This window comes from Mesoplodon bidens (assembly GCF_964165515.1).
Source record: "Mesoplodon bidens genome assembly, chromosome: 14".
NCBI classification, from domain to species: Eukaryota; Metazoa; Chordata; class Mammalia; order Artiodactyla; family Ziphiidae; genus Mesoplodon; species Mesoplodon bidens.
In genome coordinates this window covers 30,089,250-30,100,405 of record NC_138170.1, presented here as the reverse complement: position 1 = coordinate 30,100,405, position 11,156 = coordinate 30,089,250, and the positions used below count along the sequence as shown (strand labels likewise).

At 42.8% G+C, this 11,156-nt stretch overlaps 2 protein-coding genes across 2 annotated transcripts in view; one reads left to right on the top strand and one right to left on the bottom strand.

The window, feature by feature from the left end:
* Positions 1–2,119: 2,119 nt before the first annotated feature.
* Positions 2,120–5,892, bottom strand: LOC308627683 (uncharacterized protein). The gene is made up of 2 exons (XM_081254017.1): positions 5,367–5,892; positions 2,120–4,594 (listed from the first exon to the last, which is right to left on the bottom strand). Exons 1-2 carry the CDS (start codon positions 5,747–5,749, stop codon positions 4,522–4,524), a joined length of 456 nt encoding a protein of 151 aa, XP_081110143.1. The 5' UTR covers positions 5,750–5,892; the 3' UTR covers positions 2,120–4,521.
* A 217-nt stretch (positions 5,893–6,109) lies between these two features.
* The window catches only part of MXD1 (MAX dimerization protein 1), a 28,094-nt gene continuing 23,047 nt past the window's right edge, over positions 6,110–11,156 (top strand). Inside the window, exons 1-2 of the mRNA XM_081254394.1 lie at positions 6,110–6,422; positions 7,171–7,270. Coding sequence (XP_081110520.1) covers positions 6,350–6,422; positions 7,171–7,270 — 173 coding nt within the window. The 5' untranslated portion in view covers positions 6,110–6,349. The remainder of the gene's footprint in view (positions 6,423–7,170; positions 7,271–11,156) is intronic.

The following is an 11,156-nucleotide window of genomic DNA, read 5'->3' as shown; positions in this document are numbered from 1 at the left end:
GGCGATCCAGTGATTAGGACTCCGTGCTTCCACTGCAGGGGACATGGGTTCAATCCCTGGTCAAGGAACCAAGAGCCTGCAAGCTGCATGTGGCATGGCCAAAAATAAATAAATAAATAAAGTATACCATTTCAGTGGTTTTAATATATTTACAGAGTTAAGTATTTATTACCACTATCTAATTCTAAAATATTTTTATCATCCCAAAAAGAAACCCCATACTCATTAAAGTCACTCCTCATCCCTCCCCATCCACCTCTACCCTCCACCCCAGAAACCACTAAATGTACTTTCTGTCTCTAAAGGTGTGCCTATTCTGGACGTTTTCATTTAAATGGATATTTCAAATGGATGGAATCACAAAATACGTGACCTTTTGTGTCTAGCACCTCTTGTGCTGCTTTTACATAGCATAATGTTTTCAAGGTTCATTTATGTTGTAGCATATATCAGTACTTCATCCCTTTTTATGGCTTATAATATTCTGGTCTGGGGATATACCCTATTTTTAAAATTATTTATTTTGGCTGCGTTGGGTCTTCATTGCTGCGTGCGGGCTTTCTCTAGTTGTGGCGAGCAGGGGCTACTCTTTGTTGTGGTGCGCTGGCTTCTCATTGCGGTGGCTTCTCTTGTTGCGGAGCACGGGCTCTAGGCGCACCGGCTCAGTAGTTGTGGCTCACAGACTCTAGAGCGCAGGCTCAGTAGTTGTGGTGCATGGGCTTAGTTGCTCCGCGGCATGTGGGATCTTCCCGGACCAGGGCTCGAACCCATGTCCCCTACATTGGCAGGCGGATTCTTAACCACTGCGCCACAGGCAAGTCCCCAGATTTTTATTTATAAATCATCAGTTGATGGGCATTTGGGTTGTTCCACTTCTTGGCTATTATGAATAATGCCGCTATGAACATTCATATACAAGTTTTTGTATGAACATATGTTTTCAACTCTCTTGGGTATATAACTAGGAGAGGTACTACTGGGTCATACAGTAACTCTGTTTAACTTTTTGAGGCACTGTCAAAACTGTTTTCCAAAGCAACGGCATTATTTTACATTCCCACCAGCAATGTATGAGGGTTCCAGTTTCTCCACATGCTCTGCGAAGTTTCCTTTTCCTTATAGCTTATAACGGCCTGACACACTCTATATTCATCTATTAGTTTCTGGTTCTTCCACTAGACTTTGAACTTTCAGGAGTAGGGCTTCTGTCTTGTTTGCTGCTCTAGCCCCAGCACCACACAGTGCCTGGCACACAGTAAAGCACTCAATAAATGTCTGTTGAATTCATGAATATAGTTCAGTAAACTTTTTTCACTTAACCACTTCCCTTGGTGTTTTTTTTAATTAATTTTTATTGGAGTATAGTTGATTTACAATGTTGTGTTAGTTTCTGCTGTACAGCAAGGTGAATCAGTTATACAAATATCCACTCTTTTTTGAATTTTTTTTTTCTTGCGGTACGCGGGCCTCTCACTGTTGTGGCCTCTCCCGTTGTGGAGCACAGGCTCCAGACGCCCAGGCTCAGCAGCCATGACTCACAGGCCCAGCCACTCCGCGGCATGTGGGATCTTCCCGGACCGGGGCACGAACCCGTGTCCCCTGCATTGGCAGGCGGACTCTCAACCACTGCGCCACCAGGGAAGCCCTATCCACTCTTTTTTAGATTCTATTCCCATATAGGTAATTACAGTAGAGTTCCCTGGGCTATACAGTAGGTTCTTATTAGTTATCTGTTTTATATATAGTAGTATGTATATGTCAATCCCAATCTCCCAGTTTATCCCTCACCCCTTTCCCCCTTGGTAACCGCAAGTTTTTCTACATCTGTGACTCTATTTCTGTTTTATAAATAGGTTCATTTGATTCCACATATAAGCGATACCATATGATATTTGTCTTTCTCTGTCTGACTTACTTCACTCCACTTCCCTTGGTTTCTAAGTTAACCTTTAGTTGCCCAACTCATAAATGAATACATTTTTCCTATAAAAATTTTAAAACATTATGACAGCTAAATCTGTTTTGCACAGCCCTGGTTCACTGTGAATCCTTTGTGGTGTTTACTTCCAGATCTTATGCATGTATGTATGTAACAGAGTTAGTGTTGGAAATGAGGAAAATACAGTTTGGCCTTCTTTTTTTTTTTTTTTTTGGCCTTCTTTTTTTTTTTAACACAAATAATATGCTTTAAGGATCATTTTACAACTTATTTACTCAGCACTGCCTTGGGGATGTTTCCATGCCAACTTATGTACCTCTACCTTTTTTTTTAACTGCTACATAGTGTTCAGTGTAATGTATGTACCCCTGTCTAGCCATTGCTCTATTTTTAAAGTAGCAAATATTTGTGGAATAACTAACTTTTGCAAAGCAGTGTTTTTAAAGGTTTTTAAATTTTAATTTTCTGATATTGGGTATCATGATATTAGAGTGTCCAAAGTAGCCACAAAGGAAGGGACTGATATTAAAGCAGAAAATTGCAGTTCTGATTTTTTTTTTTTTTTTTTTTGAGGTACGCAGGCCTCTCACTGTTGTGGCCTCTCCCGTTGCAGAGCACAGGCTCCGGACGCCCAAGCTCAGCGGCCATGGCTCACGGGCCCAGCCACTCTGCGGCATGTGGGATCTTCCCGGACTGGGGCACGAACCCGTGTCCCCTGCATCGGCAGGCGGACTCTCAACCACTGAGCCACCAGGGAAGCCCACAGTTCTGATTTTTACACTTAGAAGAATAAAATCAATTCCTCAAAAATTTATAAAACAGAATTCATTTTAATGTCATAGTGGTTAACTATGTCAAACTCAGTTATAAATAGTGTTTTTTAATTCAGCAGTTTTGGAACTTTTTAGACAGTTAAGGATTATACTATCAACAGTGTCTTCCCTGCCACTCTGAGGTACTCACTGAAAGGCACCTTCTCTGGCAGAGCTCCCGTTGCATTTAATGAACCTTCCCCTCAGCATCGGCATTTACATACTGTCCTATACCCACCTGGAGTATAAACCCCTCAGAGGAAGGAAACTGGGGCTTTCTAAAATATGTAGTAAAGATTATCTGACAAGTATAATCTTTTGTGGTTCCCATTTTCAATATTTTCTTTTACTCCCCAGTTCTATTAGTTTAGCTTGATGCCTGATCAAAGATATAAACCATTGTCAGCCTATGTTTATCTTATTACAGATAGCTTTTTATTTAAAATTCTGGTCATAAAATTCAGGTTCAAACATTTTGGAATTTCGAATTCTTATTTTGGGGGTTGTGCCTATCTGTCAGTGCTTATGTAATGCCTTTGAAGTGCTAGATGCTGGGAGTCACCACTTCTACTTTGTTTGAGGATTTCATTTCTTTTTTCAAAATCTGTACTTTCAGATTATCTTATTTAACTGGTCATTGTAATGTATTTGTGTAAAATAATTTCCAGAAAAACAAGAAAAAACCCTTTGTTTTATACTTACTGCTTGATGTCCAGTAGATGGCACCAAATGCCCTTTGGAGTTCTTCATGATACTAATTCCTGGTTGGTATTACTGGCTTACTGATCATGTCTTCCACCACTGCCAAGGAACAGAAAGGTGTCCATTCTTTAGTCTAATTCTCTGATTGTTATATAACTTAGTATTTTTGTTTGGAGTTTAAGATAGACCTCTTGGTGTTTAAATGGTTCCTTGCTATATCTCAGATTTCAAACTTTTTTCCTTTTTTATTTTATTTTTATTTTTTATTTTTTTGCAGTACGCGGGCCTCTCACCGCTGTGGCCTCTCCCGTTGCGGAGCACAGGCTCCGGACGCGCAGGCCCAGCGGCCACGGCTCACGGGCCCAGCCGCTCCGCGGCATATGGGACCCTCCTGGACCGGGGCACGAACCCGTGTCCCCTGCATTGGCAGGCGGACTCTCAACCACTGCGCCACCAGGGAAGCCCCCTTTTTAAATTTTTTATAAGTGTGATTTTCAATCAGAGCAATTCTAGGGGAAGGATCATGACTTTGAAATAAGACTGGGTTTTAAAAAAAGAGTTGAGGGTAAGGGAAAGAATAAAGAGATTCTGAGTGTTCATAATAAAATCAAAGAGAAAATATAGAAGTATACAAAATCCAAAATTAAGGTAATGAAATCAAAGTGTTTTTACTGTCAGTTTGGGCACTTTAGAATTGTATTCATTTCACTATGATTTTCAAATTTGTTTTACAGATAACTTGCAGTTAAAACATACTCTTTAAAACTTATATTCCCATTCTTCTAGCTTTTTTGTGCTTTCTTGAAAATCTTTATCTTCAGTGGTAAAGGTGAATATTTATTAGTTTTCATAAAGAATCACCTTTTAGGTCCAATTAACCATTAAAACCAGAAGATATGTGTTCTGTATGTCAGGCCTGGTTTATTGCATTTATTCTACGTATTAATTCTGTTGAGTTTATTTAATTTTAATGGATTTGTCAACCATTAAAAAGGACACATTTAAAAACTTACCATCGTAATGTTTTTCTTTCTTTTTCCCCAGTGTTTGAGTGTCATTGTTTGTGACTCATAGGGAAATCCGTCTCTTAGTTGTCTTGTTTTTAGAACAGCTACCAACTGGAGCATTGACACCATGGGCTCTGAGTGAAACAGATCTAGGTTCAGTTTCCATTTCTGGCTGAATGGATGTCTAGGAAAGTCATTTAGCTTCTTGGGCATCAGTTTCCTCATGTGCAAAATGTAGATAATTAACCTATCTAATGGGGTTATATTGAGGATTAGCAATAATGTAGGTAAGTTACCTGACAGGCTATTGTTTTCACATATTGGCAACAATAAACTTTTCTAAAAAGCTTTGTTAAATATGTTCATGCTTTACTCATTTCTATATTCAGGACTCTCAGTTTACGAAGAGTTTTATTTCCGTTTCTTAAAATGGAGATGTCAGTATATTAACAAAGTAACTTGGGTCTTGAGATAGCTTAGGGAACGATTCCTAAATAAAGTTTTTAGTTCTACGTACATTTATATTGGTACCACACAAACACCATTCATAGCCGTCTTGAAAAGGAAGGATTATTTTTGCGTGTTCTCCTCTAGAATTAAAAGGGAAGGGAAAACCCCGAAAAAGATTTATGTCAAAGAATCTCAGAATTCATCGCCAATCTGTAGGTACAGGAAGTTTCTGAGCTTTTAAAACCCAGTCGCGTGAGGGAGTAATCAGCCAGTACTTGGGGCGGGGGTAGTGCCTAGTGCCTTTGGAGAGCTCAGCGCTGTATACAGCCTCCCTATTCCAGCGCTTTCTGAGGAGAGAAAAAAACGCTGGGCGGCGAACACTGGACAGGAGACAGGCTTTTCCCCGAGCCCCTCAGCCACGTGGCGCTCGCCGGAGCCCCAGGCCCACTGCCCTACCGTCGGGCTGTCTGCCGCTCTCCCTTCGGAGAGATTTCGCGGCTGGGCCCTCGACCTCGGGAAGCCTGTAACCTCCGGGTCTCGGCCGGCAGGCCCAGGGATCCAGCCCCGAACCCGAGCGGGGCAGAGCGCCCAGGTGACGCGCGGTGCCAGCTTCCACTCGAGGGACGCCCAGAAGGTCCCCGGAACTTTTCCCCGGAGACAGGTCCCGGCAACAGGTCCGAGGTGGGGTCGGGTGGAGCCGAGCCTGGCGGCGGCCGGTGAATCACCACCGTCGGCGCCCGGGTCAGCCCTGACGGCCCATGCCAGATACCGCGAGGAGCAGCCGGGCCGCTGACCACCAGCCATTCAGGGCTCGCTGGCCTGGGGAAAGGTGACGTCATCGTAGCTGGGAGGTGTAGGAAGGTTCCGCCAATGGGAGACAGGCAGAGTGGCTTGCTTTCTGTTGCTCTTGGCCAATACTAACAAAGCAAAAGGGGGCCCGGTTGTCGGTATAGAACCAATGGAAAACAGGGAAGGAGCACGAGGCGGAGTTGCGAATCCTATCACCAATTGGAAAGAGAGGGTGGAGCCCGGACCTTATCAAGCGTGACCAACCAGCGAGAGGAGCGGACCCTGAGGGGCGGGGCCGTAATGCCTTCCCCCAATCGGACAGGGCCAGAGGCGGGGCATTCTTTGGGGTGCCCAATGAGGAACGCAGCCGAAACGGGCCTGTCAAGAGAAGGGGCTGGGGGCGGGGGGACGGTGAGTCGGGGATAAACACTCCGCGGTGGTGGCGGCTGCTGCTCTTCTTTGGGTTCTGTCACGGTGTCGGTGGTTCCCGGCTCACCGGTCCCCTCCCCCTTCCGGCGAGCGTGGTCGCCAGAGAGCTCCTCTCAGCCCTGCTCTGCGCGGTCCACAGCGGGGCGTGGGTGTCCGGCGGCAGCGGCGGCGAGCCCGTGGGCAGTGGGGGTTGGTCCAGTGGCTCCGGTCCCCGGTGCAGAATGGCGGCGGCGGTTCGGATGAACATCCAGATGCTGCTGGAGGCGGCCGACTACCTGGAGCGGCGGGAGAGAGGTGCTCGGGGATGGGAGGAGTCCGGCCCGAGCGGGGACTGGGGGCTCTGAGGGGCCCAGCCGCAGGTCCGGGTGCCCAACTGCTCCGGGGGTAGTTGAAGGAGCTGAGAGCGCGACCGCAAGCGCTCCCAACCCCTCCAGCTCTCCCCACGCGCGGTCCGAAGGGAGGCCGCCGCTGCCCCAAAGGCAATGAATGGGGGTGGAAAAGGGACCGTTGCCCCGGGGTCCGGAGCGCCGCCCGCTCCGCACCCCGTCGCGACTGGGGCGCCCGGGGCCCCCTCAACCGGGCCCTTGGTTTACCTCACTGGGGCTCGTCCCGGCCGGCCCCCAAGTGGGCCTGGCGCCGGGTCTCTCAGACGGAGGAGCAGAGCCTCCTCTGCCCCCCACCCTCCCTCCCGGGCTCTGGCTCCCGGTGTTTGCCCCGCACCTTCGCCTGAGGCTGGTCCCACTTAATACACACCAACCTGCTGGACGTTGCCAGTGGGAAACGCAGGCTCCAGGAGACTTGCTGTGTCTTTCTCAACAATGAGCAGCTGGAATGCTCCTTACACCTGCTCCGCACTGAGGGTATTCACTCAATTTTAAAAAAACCAATCATTGTTCTAAGAATTCCACCTTGCTCCGTTTAATTATTTCCACCATCTTCTTTTAATGAAAAATAAATCAATCTTAAAAAGGAAATACTATGGAGGGGAGAGAGTGTTGAATGTTCGGGGCTCATTCATTAACTGGATCCTCCGGTTTTCTAGAAGCTGAACATGGTTATGCCTCCATGTTACCATACAATAACAAGGACAGAGATGCCTTAAAACGGAGGAGCAAATCCAAGAAGAATAACAGCAGTAGCAGGTAATTTGGTAAATATTTCCCTTTCCCTTTTAGGTTATACTGTAAATGATACAAACTGCAGAATGGACGTTGCCTGTTGTGATTATAACAGGGTTATAATCATGTAAATGAAGTGGCGATCATGATTCAGTAATGTACACATGGTCTTAAGGCGTTGGAGGAAGCCCTTCTATTTGGGTTGAGGGGACTGAAAAGAAGAGAGAAATGGAAATGTTTTCTGTTTCTTTATGAACTTTTTTTAAAACTTAATTTTGCTTTTCTTCCCTTTTGGAATAAAAATCTGTGGAAACGTCAAGTGAGATTAGCAACAGTGACAATATTTTGCCTTCAGAAGTTGCAAATTCAGGGCAAGTTTTCTATAATTGAAAATACTGGACATTATCCACTTTTTACTTTTCATAGTAAAGATTTTATAAACGTGTTAAAGTATTTGACTTGGCATAGGTGATAGGATTTCATATTTGACATGTAAATTAAATAGTTATGTGTCTGATAATCTAATTTGTCACTCTATTTATAACAGCAAAGAGGAACGACTGAGGCTAAAACGTGCCTTTTTGGTGATGCAGGAACATATAATATTAAAATATTAACATGCCACAACCCTTTTATGTTAGCCTTGTAGTTCTTGAAATTTGTAGATTTCACTGGGAAGTAAATACTGGTTAATGGTCAGTGAAATCACATACTAAAACCCTGAATGTACTTCTTGGTACATGTTGAGTACTCCATTAATGCTACTGCACCCTTCTTTTCCCCTCTTTGCCCTTAATATATAAGTTAGCTAGGAAATCTGTTTTTATTAGACTCATTCAATTATACCTTTTATTCCAGTAAATTAAAAACATTGACATTTTCAACACTGATTTAGAATCCTTATCCGTCTCCCATTCTCATGAAAATTCCCCGCGAGTAACTGTATTTGGTCCGCCTCTGTGGCACAATACAGACTACCGAGAGCCAGAGGTTTCCCACTTAAACCTTAAACTCCCGTGTCCTTGCTGCCTCTTCTGTCCTTGATTCACCCCATTGTTCTTAGCACTGGAAGAACCACAGGATATGAGTGAACAGCATATATGTGCCGAGCTCTTGAATAGGAAGGCACGTGAAGGATGGATCTGTTCACTAGTTGCCTGGTAGTTCTTGAAATTTGTAAACTTCCCTCCCACCTTTAACATTATCTGAAGGTGGTAACAAGTAAAACTGTGCATGAGTACTGACAGCCTTTAAGAAGAAGGTTAATGCTGACTTGTATTATGCAATGGTATACAACAATTTATCTGTGTTGCTTTTTGTTACAGTATTTTTTAAAACTTTTTTGGAAGAACGTTGAAGCCTTTTGGTTTATTTTTCTGGATAAGTGTAGCTCATTTGTTACTTTTATCCTTGTCCACTCATGATTTGAGAGGAATTGCTCACATTAATAGTCAAGGCTTAATCCTTAGCATTCTATTTTTTTCTAAGTTTCACTCTATTTTTTTCAAAGTTTTCACTCTGTTTTTTTCTAAGCTTAATCCTTAGCACTCTGTTTTTCTAAGTTTCACAGGAAAGTTGTTGAGGGGATGTTCAGTGGTGAGGAAAAGAAGGGGATGTTGTTGAAGAGAAGTAGCTTGGCCCCAAAGTTGATTAGGAAAGAAAAATAATGATAGTTGAGAATTTCAATTCAAGAAATAGATTCTTTCTCTTCTCTTTAAAATCCAGCTTTATTCCTGGGGAAATGGCTGCAACTCCGGATTTGGGGAAAAACTCTGTTATTTCTGTCAATGGGTTTGGTTTTCTTTCCATGGTTAGAGACCGGAGGCTATCACCGTTGTCCATACTCTTGACTAATAATGAATTTGTGCAATAACTTAAGTGGTGCAAGGATTTCTGAGAGACCATGATTAAACCTGAAGATGGCACCAAGCAAACATATGAAGCAAGAGCAGGTTGTTTTGTTTAAATGTACTCACTTCCTTCATGACCTGTTCAGAATGACCCTTACCTGAGCAGTGAGACATCTCCCCAGAGAATGCAGTTTGACCCCTTGATTTGAATTAGACTTATATCCAAGGCCATATATGGTCAGGATTTTGAACTGAGGTAAGGGCTATAGAAAGATTACTGCTGGTTTACATAACCATTGGTAACAGTTTATTCTTGTTAATTCAGGTTGAAATGCTGGGCTCTTTGCTTGTAGTGTCTGTGTGGGGGGTACTTTTCCTTGGACAATAAAAAATAAGATTTAGCTACATATCAAACTTCTTGGGAAATGAAAATGCAGATCTTAAGTTTCTCTAGTTGCTTGTTTAAAGAACAAAAACAAATGAAATTGTGAATATTGATTGTCTTGGAATCATCCAGAGAACTACAGGGAGATGGAATCTTTTTTTTTTCTTTCCTACTGATTTTTGAAATCAGTTACTAAATATTTAGAATTGAAATCCAGAGTTTTTAAAAGTATGTTTTGTTAAATTGGTAAAGCAGGCATTGACACTAATGTGAAAGAGGAAGTTCAGCACTTGCCACCCAGTTCTTTTATGAGACAGTGGCCGTATAGCTGACTTGACAGGGTGAGTCTTTTTTAAACCAAGGACTGGTTTGGCTTACGTATCTTTTTGTTAGAATATATTTTTAAATGGTGACATTTGACCTTTATCAGTGATTTCAGAGTTATCAAATCTTTTCAGTAATCACATGGAAAATGATTTTGACACAAGGAAGATGATTTTGACTCAAAGTATCTGTATAGTCTTATGATACTTTAATTTAAAATATAAATGTTTTCCCATCAACAGAGTTGGCAGGCAGTCTCTGAACTGGTCATTTTTTGAACGGCCTGCTTTTTATTAAAGACAAATTCAGTTTCACTAAACCAAATGTACTTCAGTAATGCCCTAGCCATTAGGTATAAGTCCGCTTGTAAAAATCACCATATGTTCAACACTCTTAAGTAATCAGATAAGATCTGTAGTTTCCAAAGCTCTGTTCAAAGTTCGGAAGGTGTTATGCTGCTTATGGAATTTGTTAAAAAGGTTATCTTGGGGATTCTGAATTTTTTTGTATGTATCTTCAAAGAATCCAGAAATTTTGGGTAAGGGTGCCCTGTGTGCTGCTATTTTTCTATAATCAGAGACCATGATGCTCTTTTCAAATATCCACCCTTCTCTCCTCCATCACCTTCCCAGAGTGGTCCTTGTCTACAGTTAAACAGGGAAATCTGACCAGCTTTCATCATATACTTTCATCCATTTAAAAAAATCTGTCAGGCTTTGAACTTGTTATTCCCTGTTAAAACCAGAATGCCACGTGCTTTAAAGCCAAACGTTTGCAGTTGCAGGCCAGACTCTTGTTAACTGTGATATCCTGATGGCCATTACAGGAAGTATACCATCAGAAAAATATAACTGAAGAACACTGAAGGATAACCAAGTGAATCAATTTAAAGCTTTTAAGTCAACCAGTTTTAAGGTTCCCATGTCCTTTATCTAGAAAACAAATATTCTAAAATTGAAAATACTGTCATTATCTTATTATTTGTTTTTCCTCATGAATAAAACTTGGCACTCCATAAGCCTTGTGGAAGAGAAGTTTAGTGCTGGGTTGGAAATTTCCCATTCAAGACTACCCCGTGCACACTCCACCCCCAGTCTCTGGTGTGAATGAACTTGGTGGTGGTGCCTCTTGATGTAAATGAGTGGCTGAGCATTCACAGAGGTAGTGTTCCTCCATGATTACTGTGAGAATTTATCTCCTAGGCCCCGTAAGGTTCCACTTAAGGCCCCATAGAATTCTTGACCTGAGCCAGGGTGTCATCTCTCCTGAACTGATTAGGGTCCAGAGAATTTCCATAAGTAAAGTCAAGATTCAGCTCCTTTATAATGCTGGGAGGTTCCTCAAGTTTATT